At 37.9% G+C, this 13,040-nt stretch overlaps 1 protein-coding gene across 6 annotated transcripts in view; it reads right to left on the minus strand.

Annotated features, from left to right (window-relative positions):
- Window positions 1-809: 809 nt before the first annotated feature.
- Window positions 810-13,040, minus strand: part of LOC133962165 (neurexin-3-like) — a 103,736-nt gene continuing 91,505 nt past the window's right edge. For 2 of the 6 annotated variants that reach the window (XM_062397646.1, XM_062397644.1), the window contains exon 19: window positions 810-3,542. In XM_062397646.1, coding sequence (XP_062253630.1) covers window positions 3,238-3,542 — 305 coding nt within the window. In that variant the 3' untranslated portion in view covers window positions 810-3,237. Of the gene's footprint in view, window positions 4,179-7,263; window positions 7,809-13,040 lie in introns of all 6 variants that reach the window. The other 4 variants (XM_062397648.1, XM_062397647.1, XR_009922084.1 and 1 more) reach the window with 3 other exon arrangements.

The following is a 13,040-nucleotide window of genomic DNA, read 5'->3' on the forward strand; positions in this document are numbered from 1 at the left end:
ATAAGGCTTGTACATACCAGGCCTATCCCCCACATCTAGCACATCTCCTTCGTACGCAGTCGTCCTCAGGAGAGACGTTCAGCTGTGGTGCCCATGACTCAAGTGTGGAGTATAGTTGAGGTATGACTTGGGGGAGATGTGTCCATCTATTGGCTATTAAAAACGCATCCATTTTTGCCCTTGGGTTAATGACTCTGTAGCAGACAGTCTTTATAAGCCTCATTAAACAGTCAAGCAGCTTGAGCGGATCCATCTGTTCCCTCTCAAAAGCCTTAACAGCAGACTGCACCTTGCTAATAATAGATTTTTAAAAAGTGATGAGGAGGTTCAACCTCTGCCATGAAGCAATGTTCACTCGCCATGGTGAGGCTTGAACGCAATTTCAATTCCACCCACTGATCCAGGATTCTGGTGACAGCAGACTACAGAAACCCACGGTGAGGCAGAGAACTTAGTTATGGTCAAAGACATCCAACAATTCATTATCTCCTAGACAACTTCTTATTTCTCCCTGCAATGATATAGCGAATCAATTACAGGTTGGTGCAATGATTCAATACAATTTTTGATGCATAGCATCAGATCATAACATACATTATCTCAAGCCACTTTCCATGGTAAGGTCACCACCTTAAAAAAATATGAGCGAAACCCCACAGTTCCCGTGGGTTGCTATCAATTCATAATATCATACAATATCATATCAAATCATATAAGTTAATAAAATAATAATAATAATAGTTATTAAGTAGAGTCATATCTGGATCCTCCCCAGGCCAACCTATCCCAGGTTACATTCTGCTGTGGGGTCGAACCAAAAATTCCAAGTTGCATTAACATTTCCCACTTGTCTATCAGCAGCGCTGTTGCTAGACGACAGCAGTAAAGGCAGGACAAGCTGCTGACACCAATCAAGTAAATCCTCTGTAGACCAGATTGTCTGAGCCTAAAAATATGAATTGCCCCCTGGTGGCTGGCTGTAGTATCAGTCATATATTAGTCATTTACAGGTAAAACAGAGTGAAGTGTCATGGCTGATATCTGACACTGACCTGTTATTTATTGAGTGCACGTATCAAGCTACATCACAGCTCCACTTCAAAATACCTACTGCGCAAATGATGGCTCTAGCTCTGGCTCCAAAGGATATCAGCGGGGCAAGATGGCAGTGCCCGTGTCCGAGATATCTTGGCTTCAGTTTTGTTACGTTGTTGGAAGTTGACACACATCGTCCAGCTTTATATACAGTCTTTATGATTCTGTGAGGGATCAGGGCAAATGTCAAAGTGGCAGTGTATCGCCATGAGGAACCATAGATTTCAGATTACCCGAGGACTATAGTATGAGTTAAGAGAAAAAAATAATGTTTTATTTGCTATGAATCTGGTGAAAAAAGGGTTATGGAATGTAACAATTGTAACATAAAAATGTAAATCCCTGACAAAAAAAGGCTCACACTCACATCTTTGAATGAAAATGGCTTAAAATGGAAACAGAAAAGCGCGATCACATTGTGTCAAAACAAGAAGTTGCGATAAAGAAGTGACAAGACAATGATTTGAGGTGAGCAGTCACACCTAAAAGACACCATTTTAGCTTTTTATTAAAAAGAATTGTAAAGCCCCATCCATTATAGCCTCTCTCTCTCGGTCTTTGTCATATCTCTGACTTTATTCTTTATTAAAAAATAAACGACACTAGTGGAACCCAGAACAAGAAAGCCATAATACAGAAGGAAGGGCACCTTGTATTTGTTGGACAACTGCAAGTAGTTAAATATTCATGCAACTTTAGAAACATCTCTGGTTAGATCTCTAGGCTAACAATACATTTTATTCTTTATGAATATCAATATGATTCTCCACATTCTGATTAAAGTCTTTCTCCATGTAAAGTAACAGTTAATAGATTTCATCATGTCAAATACGCTGTTAAACCATATCTTCAGTCTGTACAATAGAGGTACTAAAAAATTACAACTGTCATGGTATATGTACAATTTCCTACCTACAAAGTACAACAGCTAGTGTGTAATAAAATATGTAAACAAATTTCTTGTGTTTTTTTCTTGACACAGCTGACTGTGACAGCAGATAGAATTCACACTTTCAACATTAGATTTATTTTTGTATACACATCTGTTAACAGTTGTTGTAGTACTGCATTTGTCTTCCTCCTGACACCTCCATAGAAAAACGATATAGGCAATGAACCAACATACAATTTGTCAAAAAGATAAAACTACCACTTTGTTGTGCACCAATAATATACCTTTTCTTTTAGAGATGTTTTTTTTTTTTCCATGGTTAGCAGTTTGAAGGGTTCTGAAAGTGGGGAATTGGGCAGAGAGCTCTGATTTGATGACAACGTGTTTTGGCATTTAAGAGAATGTGGTCCATTAAAGAGAATGTGGTCCAAGTCGAACACTGTATACTGGACTTTTACCATACTGTACTTTACTTTAGAAGTAGGATGGCATGCATCTCACAATAACTTGCTTTTTACCAACAGAACTTTCCACTTCTCTCCACAGAGCTGATAGTCACTCTGCCCGGCAGACAATGAGAATAGTTGTGGTGAATCAGATGCCAGAGCAGAACAGATTCTGAATTCTGCCCACGGCAATTTACTCACTTGGTTTCATTTTATACACAGAAACAGTTTTTTTTCCTTATTGTTCTTTTTGTCATTTTTTCCATTTTGCTTGAAGCAAAAATAAGTAAGACACCACACTTGTATTATGTATAAACCATAGAAATTTGTCATATTCTGGTACAGCAGTCCTTTTTTACTTTTACAGTGATCATGTGCCTGACCCCTCGTTTTGAAGCACTACATGTTGCTTACATGCTGAAAATGTAGAAGATTATGAGCCTTTTGCCATTAAGAATTTTACAAAAATGTTTTTTTTGTTTAACGCCAAGGATCACATAGCTCTAAAAGTCACTTAGGAGAATGGTTTAGCTGTGAAATATTTCTATACTGACAACGTGTCTGACCAGATAGAAGTATGAGATCTCTAAAGTTGCTATTTAGCCTTGTCGTTATGCTTACAATAGTAAGTTTGCTTTATATTACAGTACATTTCATCAGTTCATCTTCTCAGCACAGTACAAGTTTATTCAAGTTCCATGTTAATACCATCATTTGTCAAAGCTCCTCACAAGGAAACTGATAAGTAAATGTTCTCTCAGTGCTTTCTTCCTTCATTCTCTTGTGTTCATCAAAGTCTTGCAGTCACACATAATACTCCTTATCCTTATTTTTCTGTTTCTTGTTGCTGCCTTTCAAGCTCTGCTGTTTGTCCTTCATCACAGCGCCATTGCTTTGTACAGCTGAGTTGGTTATGTAGTTCCTGCTCTCGTCCACCTGGTAGGAGCCTTCATCCCTGTTCCTGTACTTATACATGGCATACAGGAGGATGAGGATGCACAGGGCAGCGGCCGCCACTATTCCGATGACCATCCCGGTGGTGCTGCTAGATTCACGGACCACTTCCGAGGGCCCTGGTACTCGCCTGACGCCCGGCTCTGTGGGGTGTGCTGTGGGTATATTACGGAACATTGGGGAGGTTATTAATGGGCCCCTCAGCTTGGTGCTGTCTACCTCAAAGGATGTGGGCAATGGAAGCAACACTAGGTCGGGCTGGGGTTTTAGCTCGCGGTTATTCATTTTGCCGGCCGGCTGTTTGGCCGGAGCATTGTGGAGGGTTGCGGTGGAGGCAGATGTGGCGGTGGTGCGGCTCTGGTCGGCGGTTAGTAGTATGGCGGTAGAGGTAGTCCTACTGCGTCTGGAGACTGAAGGTTTGTTAGGTCTAAAAGTCTTGGGTGTATGAGCTTTGTAGCCACCTTCAAAGCCTGACGTGGACAAGGTCTTATCTGTTACCAAGGAGAAGGTCGAGTAAAAATCTTCATCATCAGTAGGGGGCAGGTTAGACTTGAATGCTTCCCCAGAGCCATACCCCGATATCACCAAGCCATCATCATCACAATCATCGCTGCCTCGGTCCGACAAGCAAGGTACCCCCGCCTCAGTGGCCTTGGACAGGGACTCTTTGGTGGTCTCAATAATGGTGAGGAGTGGGTGGTGGGTTGAGGGTGTGGGAATGAAGGGTGCACGAGGAGCTACAAAGGGTTGCGCTAATGGATCCTCAAGTACTGGGATGACTAACTCGGCTCCTAAGGTTAGAGAGAGACAGGTTAGAAGGCAGCATGGGAGTTTTGTGAAATATGCAATATTAGACGTATCTGGACAAAAAAACTAAACACACAACGACTAAAACAAAAATCAAGTCAAAAAGTAAAGTGACATATTTCTAGTATAAATTTCAAAAGGTTTAAGAGTTCTGCAAGGATGAGCCAGAAAGACAGAGCCAAGTTTTCTTTATGGTCAACAGGCTCACTCTGGTTATATCTCATTCTTTCTCTGGTATATGTTCAAAAGAATATGTTTTCATTTGAAACAGTGTTCTATATCAGACATGATCTCTATCTACACTATGACATGCCTGTCATACCACATGAACATTCACGAATACTAGACATGTATGTAAACAGGAAGCAGATTGTTAATTATGCTCTAGGGTGCTTATTTACAGGACATATTTAAGCTAAACTCAAAGGGTTTAAAAAGTGCCCATAGTGGTTTTAGTCAATAGTGTTGTCAAAGCTATTTCCCTTCATTTAATAAGGAAATAGAAAGAAGGGACTAATATTAAGAAAATAATCTAATGATCTACACCACTAATTTAGATTAATGTAGTGTTAAAACAGATAGAAAGATACATAAGAGTTATATAATAATAGAAATGACTGACTCAGCAATGTCACGTCTCAGTGGCTCTCACATCATCTTAAACCTCTTGTTTTGTTCACAGGTCTGATCACTGCAGTTATAGTTCAACAAACATTTTTCAGGTACAGAGCTGTTCTGTTGTGTGGCCACCTCACCTCAGATTGTATGTGAAAAAAATATAACCCCTGCCTCTTGATACAGATATCTGATTTAATTTGGGCCTGATTTAAAAAAGGGATGCACATCCTTAATTCAATTAAGCACCCAATGATAATATACAAAGTCAACAGCCCTTATAGCCATGTGCAAATTATCTGAATTGAGAAATGAAAAAACAAATTATTAATAATCATAACCTAAAATTCAACACAAAACACCATGCTTCATAATAGTTTAATTATAAGTCAGTTTCTAATCTGCAAATTTCAGGAATCAGGCCGTATTAGTTTATGTATGCATCCTTCCAGATGGTGAAAGGTCAATTAATTAGACACTGGTCATCACATATTCTGGTTTCATCCTTTCTCCTGGGTTGCTTTATTCACCAAGAACAGCTCTGTGACCAGGAAAAACCGGTTTAACTCTAACTTTACCTTTAGGTTTAGAGTATGTCACCTGAATGCTCACTCCTTATGAACTACTGGACTTACAGTTAGAAGATCAAATAACCATAAATATGTACCTGCACTTACTTCATACTACATGTTTTTCAGTTCAAAATTATGAAATCATGGATATTGAAACTTGAATCTGAACTCTTCAATGTGTCTGCCACAGTGGCGGTTTCCTTAGATTCGATTACAGAGCAACCAACCTCACAGTTCAAAGTCTTTCTGATGAAACTCTCTTTGTGCTCACATAACATCTAAATTGCATGTGTGTGCATTTCAGAAGCCACTCCTCGTCAAATATGGGAATTACACGATAGCGATGTGGAAAATGGAAGCCTGCATTGTGTGTACAGTGCATTGTTGGTAATTTCTAACAAATAGAAACTATCCACCCAATTAGTGCGTTGGTATTTGTAACTTAATTAAATTACAGCAGCGTGTAAAATAAATAAACTGAATAACTGAGTACTCTTGCTTCATCTGGTCACTGTGGCAAAGCTAATTACACTGGTATATAGATTGACTTCATGCTAAATAATGATTGATCATTGTCTTCTATGAAAACCACGTGGTGGCTCATCAGGCGTGGCTGCTTCAAAGTGGCCAGAATGGACTTATACCTTCAATCAAGGCTTTATAAATCAGCAACAACAAAAAGTCTTGAAAAGACCAACATTTTAACACTGTGGTTAAGTTGCACCGTAACACTGCATTTTTTTTTGATCCATTTAGCAGTGATACATTTTTCTCCTCAGTCTTCGGAGATCCTGTATTAAGTGTTGAATGTGCAAATAGTGTTTTCTTTGACTACAGCATGGCTGCGTTCAGTGCCAGCTGGATGCAACTCTTGTTTCCAACGTGACACAAGGATTAAAGAAACTCAAACTCATTTTGAAGTGAAGCGTTTGATTGACTTATCACGGAGGTGCCATTTGAGTGAACATTCATTTTAACATTGAAAATATCTACTGCCATCAAGCATGTGCCTACTGAATCTTTGATGCACATTTCAAACTCCATGCCAACAAAAGGAATATTTAACTAACAAATTATCACACAAAGACAACACATACATTCACAAGCACACAAATCTGTAGATCAAACAAATGCAATTTTATTCTATAATATCAAACAATAAAACACAATATAAGATTCAGTAGTCAGTGTCCACAGCTTGATCGCAGATGCAGTTTGAAATATCGGAAAAAGTGCTGCCTCGCAAAAATTATTTTCTCAAGAACAAATCCTGTAATTGTACCACAGGAGTTCATTGAGTGTAATCATATGTTATATTTTGTTTTGCTGATTTTAAATATGAGGAAGATTTAGTTTGCAGGATGAGGGCAACATCAAAATAAAAAATTTGATAAGTGACTTGCTGAATCAATCAATGTCATTAAATATCTATATAAATATATATTATCAATAGAATACATAGTGTAATTACTTTCTGTAATTACAAATACATATTTCTGTAATTATTTATTATTTATCTTTATTAAGTCCCTTAAATAAGGACTTTTAATTTAATTTAATCTTCCATTTTTTATAAACATTAATAAATATATACGTATATTTAAAAAAAAAAATGGGACAGTCAATAAACAGGGCTATTGATACAAAAGTATTTTTTGTGCATTTAATGCCATAACAATTGAATCATTAAGTAATTTGTTTAATTCCAGATTCTACACGGTGTCCATTATACACTTTGCTTCAAGTGTGAGATACATTAGAATGAACATTTCGATTTTCTCCCACTTCTCACAATTAACAAACTGCATCTTTAAAACAAAGTAAAACAAAAAAAACAATTCAACAAGAAGAGAAACATATGTACTGTAGATTTTCAACTTACATCATCAAATTGCCCGCATGATTTAGGCATGAAGAAAACAATTTACAAAGGAAAGGTTGTGTAAGACTGTTGGATAGCCACTTGGTACCGTTAAATATCATTTTTATCCATTGTAGAGTTTGTTCTATCTTAAAACATGACGGTACAGGGAGGCAACAACACATACATCCACACCACATAACATAAAAAATAAACACCATAATTCTGTTTTTTTTTTTTCTATGTTTTTCTTTTTTCTGGTAAATAATTTCCTTTTACAAAAAAATGTGTATCTACATTTTTTTTCCATTGCAATAGACTTCAATATTATCTAAAATCTATTCATGTTACAGTTTTTGCTTAAATTGTCATTTGTTCTTTAGTGCTGAATGGATAAATGACTTTCATATTTTCATATCTCTAAAGACAAGGGAGAAGGTGAAGAAGGGGTGGGACCTATGAACACACTACATAGGAAATGAGGGTGATGAGGGTGACAGTGTAAGTCAGTTGCCATGTCCATGTAAAGGCAGTACGAAGCGGTCGGGCGGCATTAGAGCTTTTGGCTGTAAGGAAGGGATGGGGATATACAAACAATGAGCAATATACATGCCCATCTACAGAAAAGAACAGAAGAAATCTAACACTGACAAGTCTGACAAACCCTAAACTGCAACTTCTTAGCCATGCAATTCATTTGTTTTTTGTCTTACAGTCAAAATATTATTCAGCAAAGATTAATTTGTTTCGTAAAGATAGATTAAAAAAATCTGAAAGAAATGGAAGGTATGTGAGAAGTAGATCTGGAACTGCTTCATGTACCAATTTGTGGGTTTGGGCTTACAATTAAAAAACACCAGTGGTTGAGATGATAGCGCATATGTTTGACCTTTTCCTTTTTTTTTCGTAATCAATATTTGCCAAGAAATAATACTGAAGGGAATAAAACACACAAGTTAGTCACTGAAGTAGTTCCAAATCACAAAGTCAAATTATATCAAAGAATATTCCACACTGTCGTTTGAATATTATCTGATTGACAAAAAAACAAACCAAACATACTTAATAAGCCAAAAACCATAATCAGAACCAAAATGCCAGCGATCAATTGGATAAATGCAAAAGGTATGACCAGTTAAAACTACTAAATGATATGTGTTAAGATGAAAGAACAAAGCCATTTAAAATTTTGCACACACTACAACCAGATGCACACAATAGGAAACAGACACGGTGAGAGAGGCACTCGACTCGAGGACGGGCTCCTCTCTCATGCCTTTCTGGATGACAAATCTGTAATGTTAGTCTTTAAACATGAACCGGCCGTGCAGTCTGGGTGTACATTAGAGGGAGACGGTACTGGCTGAGAATGGGTTACTATTATTCATTTTTGGTTTCGTTTTAGTCGTACTGCAGGATGTTGATGCATGCTTAAAGTAAGTTGCATTTAGGGAGAGTAGAAAATAAAACAACACAGCAAACTGAGGGCAGGTAAGGCAGACTGATGTTAGGAAAATAGGAGACGGACACTGTGTCCCAATCCCAATACTACGAACAACAATTGATCACTGAGGTCATGTGAAAGTTGGAACTGGCAAGAACTGTCATGTGATTCAACATGCATGCAGACTGTCCAACTGCAACTTTGTGAAGCCACGGTCAGTATTCTACTTGGATACATGGTATCCATTATCACTGCACTTTTTATGTGAATCCAGTTTGTTATTGCACCAGCGTGAACGCACTGCTTACCCCAACCCCTCCACCCTGAAAACCCAATCAAATTTTAAGTGCAGTATGCAATTGGGACACAGCTCAGGATTAACTCATAGCGGTGGGGGAAACTAAAGAAGAAAAAAAAACACAAAACCAACATATATTGATAATACTGTGTTATGTACTAGATGTGGAATGAAGTTTCTTCCAGATTCGAAGTAGGATTAAAGCGTCAAACGACAAGCTTAATGCTGATATCCATAAACACTGTGCAGCAGTGGAGGGCGTGCTCCAAAGGTGGCAGCTTCTAGTTTATCAGAACCTGCCAAGGCTAAAACCTGTTCCAACCAGGGAAACCTGGTTCCAAATCAGGGAGTTGATGGAAGTGTTGATTTGGTGCTTAAAAATCTAAACACTGAACATGTAGTGCTTCAGTTAATTCCATCATCCAACCATTTAAGGTAAGAAGCAACATGTCAGCTCATGTCTATTTCTAACTTTTTGAGGTAGCCAGAAGTAGGGTATTGTTTTCACTCTGTTGTGTGTGTTTGTACAACATATTATAACAATTTAGGGACAGATTATCAAGTTTATGAGCTAATCAATTAGTGGTCAAAGTACAAGGACAACAAAAAAAATACTCTTTATGGACATAGGTATTGGGACTTCTACACATAACACCTACAGCAGCTTTTATGACATCCCATTCTAAATCAATAGGCATAAATATTGAGTTGCAGCAATGACAGCTTTCACTCTTCTGGGAAGGCTTTCTGCAAGATTTTGGGGAATGTTAGTGGAAAATTTTGCCCATTCATCCAGAAGATTATTTGTGAGGTCAGACACTCATGTTGGACATGAGGACATAGATCGCAATCTCTTCTAGTTCATCCCAAATGTGTTTGATGGGGTAGAGATCAGGGCTCTGTGCGGACCAATCAGGTTCTTCCACAGCAAACTCACCCAACCATGCTTTTATGGGCCTTGCTTTGTACAGGCATGCTGGAACAGAAAAGGGTCTTTCCCAAACTGTCCCCGCAAAGATGGATGCATATAATTGTGCAGAGGGCATGGAAACACTGCACGGATGCACCATCAGAAGAACAGTAAACCAGTATCAGAGCAGCAGCGCTCCTCTGGGACAATCAGCACTTGCGGTTTGTTCAGTGGTTTAGATTAAGGATTACTACACAATTTTGAAAGATACATAAACATTCATTGACGAATATTATGGATACCAGCTTAAACTTCTATATTGTCTTTTGAAAAATTATCTAAATAGTTTGCAAAATGCAACCTACATGTGTTGTTTCCATGTAGGTAAAAATGAGAATCAGAGAGGAATTCCATAAGATGGCACATGTCTGACACATCTATGCTCAAGTGAAAACGAGTCTAGTGATTGGAAAGTAGGCAGGAAATGTATTTAAAACCTTGTGGTGGGCTGTAGGGAGGGGTCAATACTTGTGGATGTCTCACTTGAGATTTATTAATAGGGCCGGTTCACCAACACAACATGTGTCCAAGACAGATTCGATTGTTTTTTGTGGGTAATTAAATTGTTAATTAATGAACTACTAAGAAAACCACTTGCTATTGATAAAGGTGCTTTCAGTTGATTGTTTATGAATGAATTGTTTGTCATCGTTGTAAATGTTGCTGGTTCAAGGTAAGAGGTCTGTATTTATATGCAAAGTAGGCCCTTCACTACCTAGCAGGTACTTTAGGGCAGGCCTGTAGGAATGAGCAGTTTGCTTGTCTTGTTGTAGCTACTTCAGAATTATTCCTTGTCATTTCTGAGTCCTCCGCGAATAAACTGTCACTTCTTCATTGTCTCTATGCTGTAATGAACTCATTAGCCTGATATTTACATGAGGTAACACAAGGTCTGGGATATTATGGCACTCAAGAATGAGTGGAGTGACTTTGCAACTGATAACGAAACATTTTATTTTGTAATGACATTGGCAGGGAAGCTGTAATAAATGTCTAAGCTATCTAACTGTATTTCATGGCCTTATCAAGTTAATAAGGTCATAATACTGATCCACTGTGTGTGCACCTTATCACAATCAGTCATTATGTTGCATTATTATTAATTTAGCGTTGTGTTGTGGTCCGCCTGATAAATAGAAAACCAATATTCAGTTTATTTTATCTCAGTATTTGGTCACAGTGTATACTCCTGCCAGAACTACCTGGCTCTTTAACTGCTAACACTCCAGTGTCTGTTAGTGTCTGCCTCCAGGGGAGCCGAGGGAAGCTCAGTGATAATTCACTGCAGGGTCTTCACTATGGGTGACTCCTTTCACATTTCACATTCAGACCATTGCTATTAATGAGCGTGTTACTGTAGTGTTACCTCTCTTGTGTTTTGGTGACACTGAAAATATTGTCTTCACGTATTGCATTTTTTCCCCCGAAGTGAACAGGGGATCATAAGCAAATATTATTTATCACTGATGAGGTTGATTTCAATTAAGAGGGCACCCTATACATAGCACAGTGGTTTGATTTCTGTTAATACAGGTCTGAGGTAGGTGGCTTATTTTATTGCCATGACATTTTTTGCCAAACTAGTCTTTTGCTCTTGCTTTTTAAGCATTTCAGTTCTTTTAGAGATATCATCGAAAGGGAATAGTAGACACATTTTTGTAATGTATCAGGCTTAGTGCGGATCTAAAGTTATGATTTGTGAATATATTTTTAAACTGCATTTTAAAACAGTATCTTATTAAATAGGTTTGTAATATTTGTCAGTGACTGAGCATGTGCTTGTTATTGGCCATGGGGTGTTTTTCTACTGAGGTCATGTGGTATTAATATGAACCAATTTACTTGTTCATCATTCAATCAGTTTAGGGTTCAATGCCATCTTATGAAATATATTGAGAGAAGACAACAGATCCACAACAGAGCACAGAATCACTTGAAAACTTCTCCAAACAGACAACAGCCACACAGACTAAATAAAGAAAGTGTGAGTAAAACAACAATCAAAGACATTCGATGACGCAACGACCGCCAAAACAAAAAGAAAGAAATATTTCCAACTTAAACACAAGTGCAGACAAGTTTGTCTAAATGTTAGGGGGTGGGGGTGTGCAGGGGTGACTTGGTGGTGTAAAGCCTCGAACAGCATGCAAAGAACTGACCCTTAGGAAAGTGATCTTAAGAGCTCACAAAATAATATTACCAATGAAAATTAAAGTTGAAAGACTAGAAATATTTTTTTTGCCATCCACATTGGAATATGTTTAAATGAAGTAAAAGACAGTAAATTAGGGAGGGATTCAAGAATTAAAAGTGATGTATGCTCCCAGTTTTCATCTATAGCTGTTTGTCATATAGGAAGATTCCATGTTCAGGATAAAAAACGTTGATGGCAAGAAAACATTTTTATTTGCTTTGGAAAAAAAATGTTATTATTAAAAGCTGCATGGTACAAAACCACATGGTACACCAGAGTATATGTAGAAACAATTAACAACCACCAAAACAGCATGCCACAAATGATTAGGCCAAAATACACAAATGTGCTTCAGGATGAGTGGCGAATAGACGGCAATCATGTCTCAAAAAAAAAAAAGAGAGAGAGAAATAGAAAACCTAAACAGGATATAGCAGTGACTCCCAAAAAAGAACAAAGGAAACTTGAAATCAAAGCATTCCACTGTCAACGTCAACGTGATGTTAGGTGTTAGAATGGTGTGAATTTCTGTGTAAACACATGACTGGATGACTGGGGCCCTGTCTTTGTCTTTCTTCACAAATCCCAGTGAATCTCAGGCTAAAGAGCACAGCTATGAATCGGTCGACACCACAACCTTTGAGCGCTTTGAGAAAATTTGGGAATGGCCTTCTTCAACGAGAACCAAGCAGACAGCCCTAAGTCTCTCGGCCAGTATGGGCGTAAATGTTATCATTAAGAATTGAGACGAATCCTTTCAGGGAAATATTGAAATCTAAAATAAAGCAAACATTCTTCTTTACCTGTGGAGTGTCATGGAGGGGCATTCCCTCACACTCATTCCATCTAGCTTTGTTAACACAGGTCAACCAATTTATAAAAAAAAAATATT

Source organism: Platichthys flesus, chromosome 10 (genome assembly GCF_949316205.1).
Source record: "Platichthys flesus chromosome 10, fPlaFle2.1, whole genome shotgun sequence".
NCBI lineage: Eukaryota > Metazoa > Chordata > Actinopteri > Pleuronectiformes > Pleuronectidae > Platichthys > Platichthys flesus.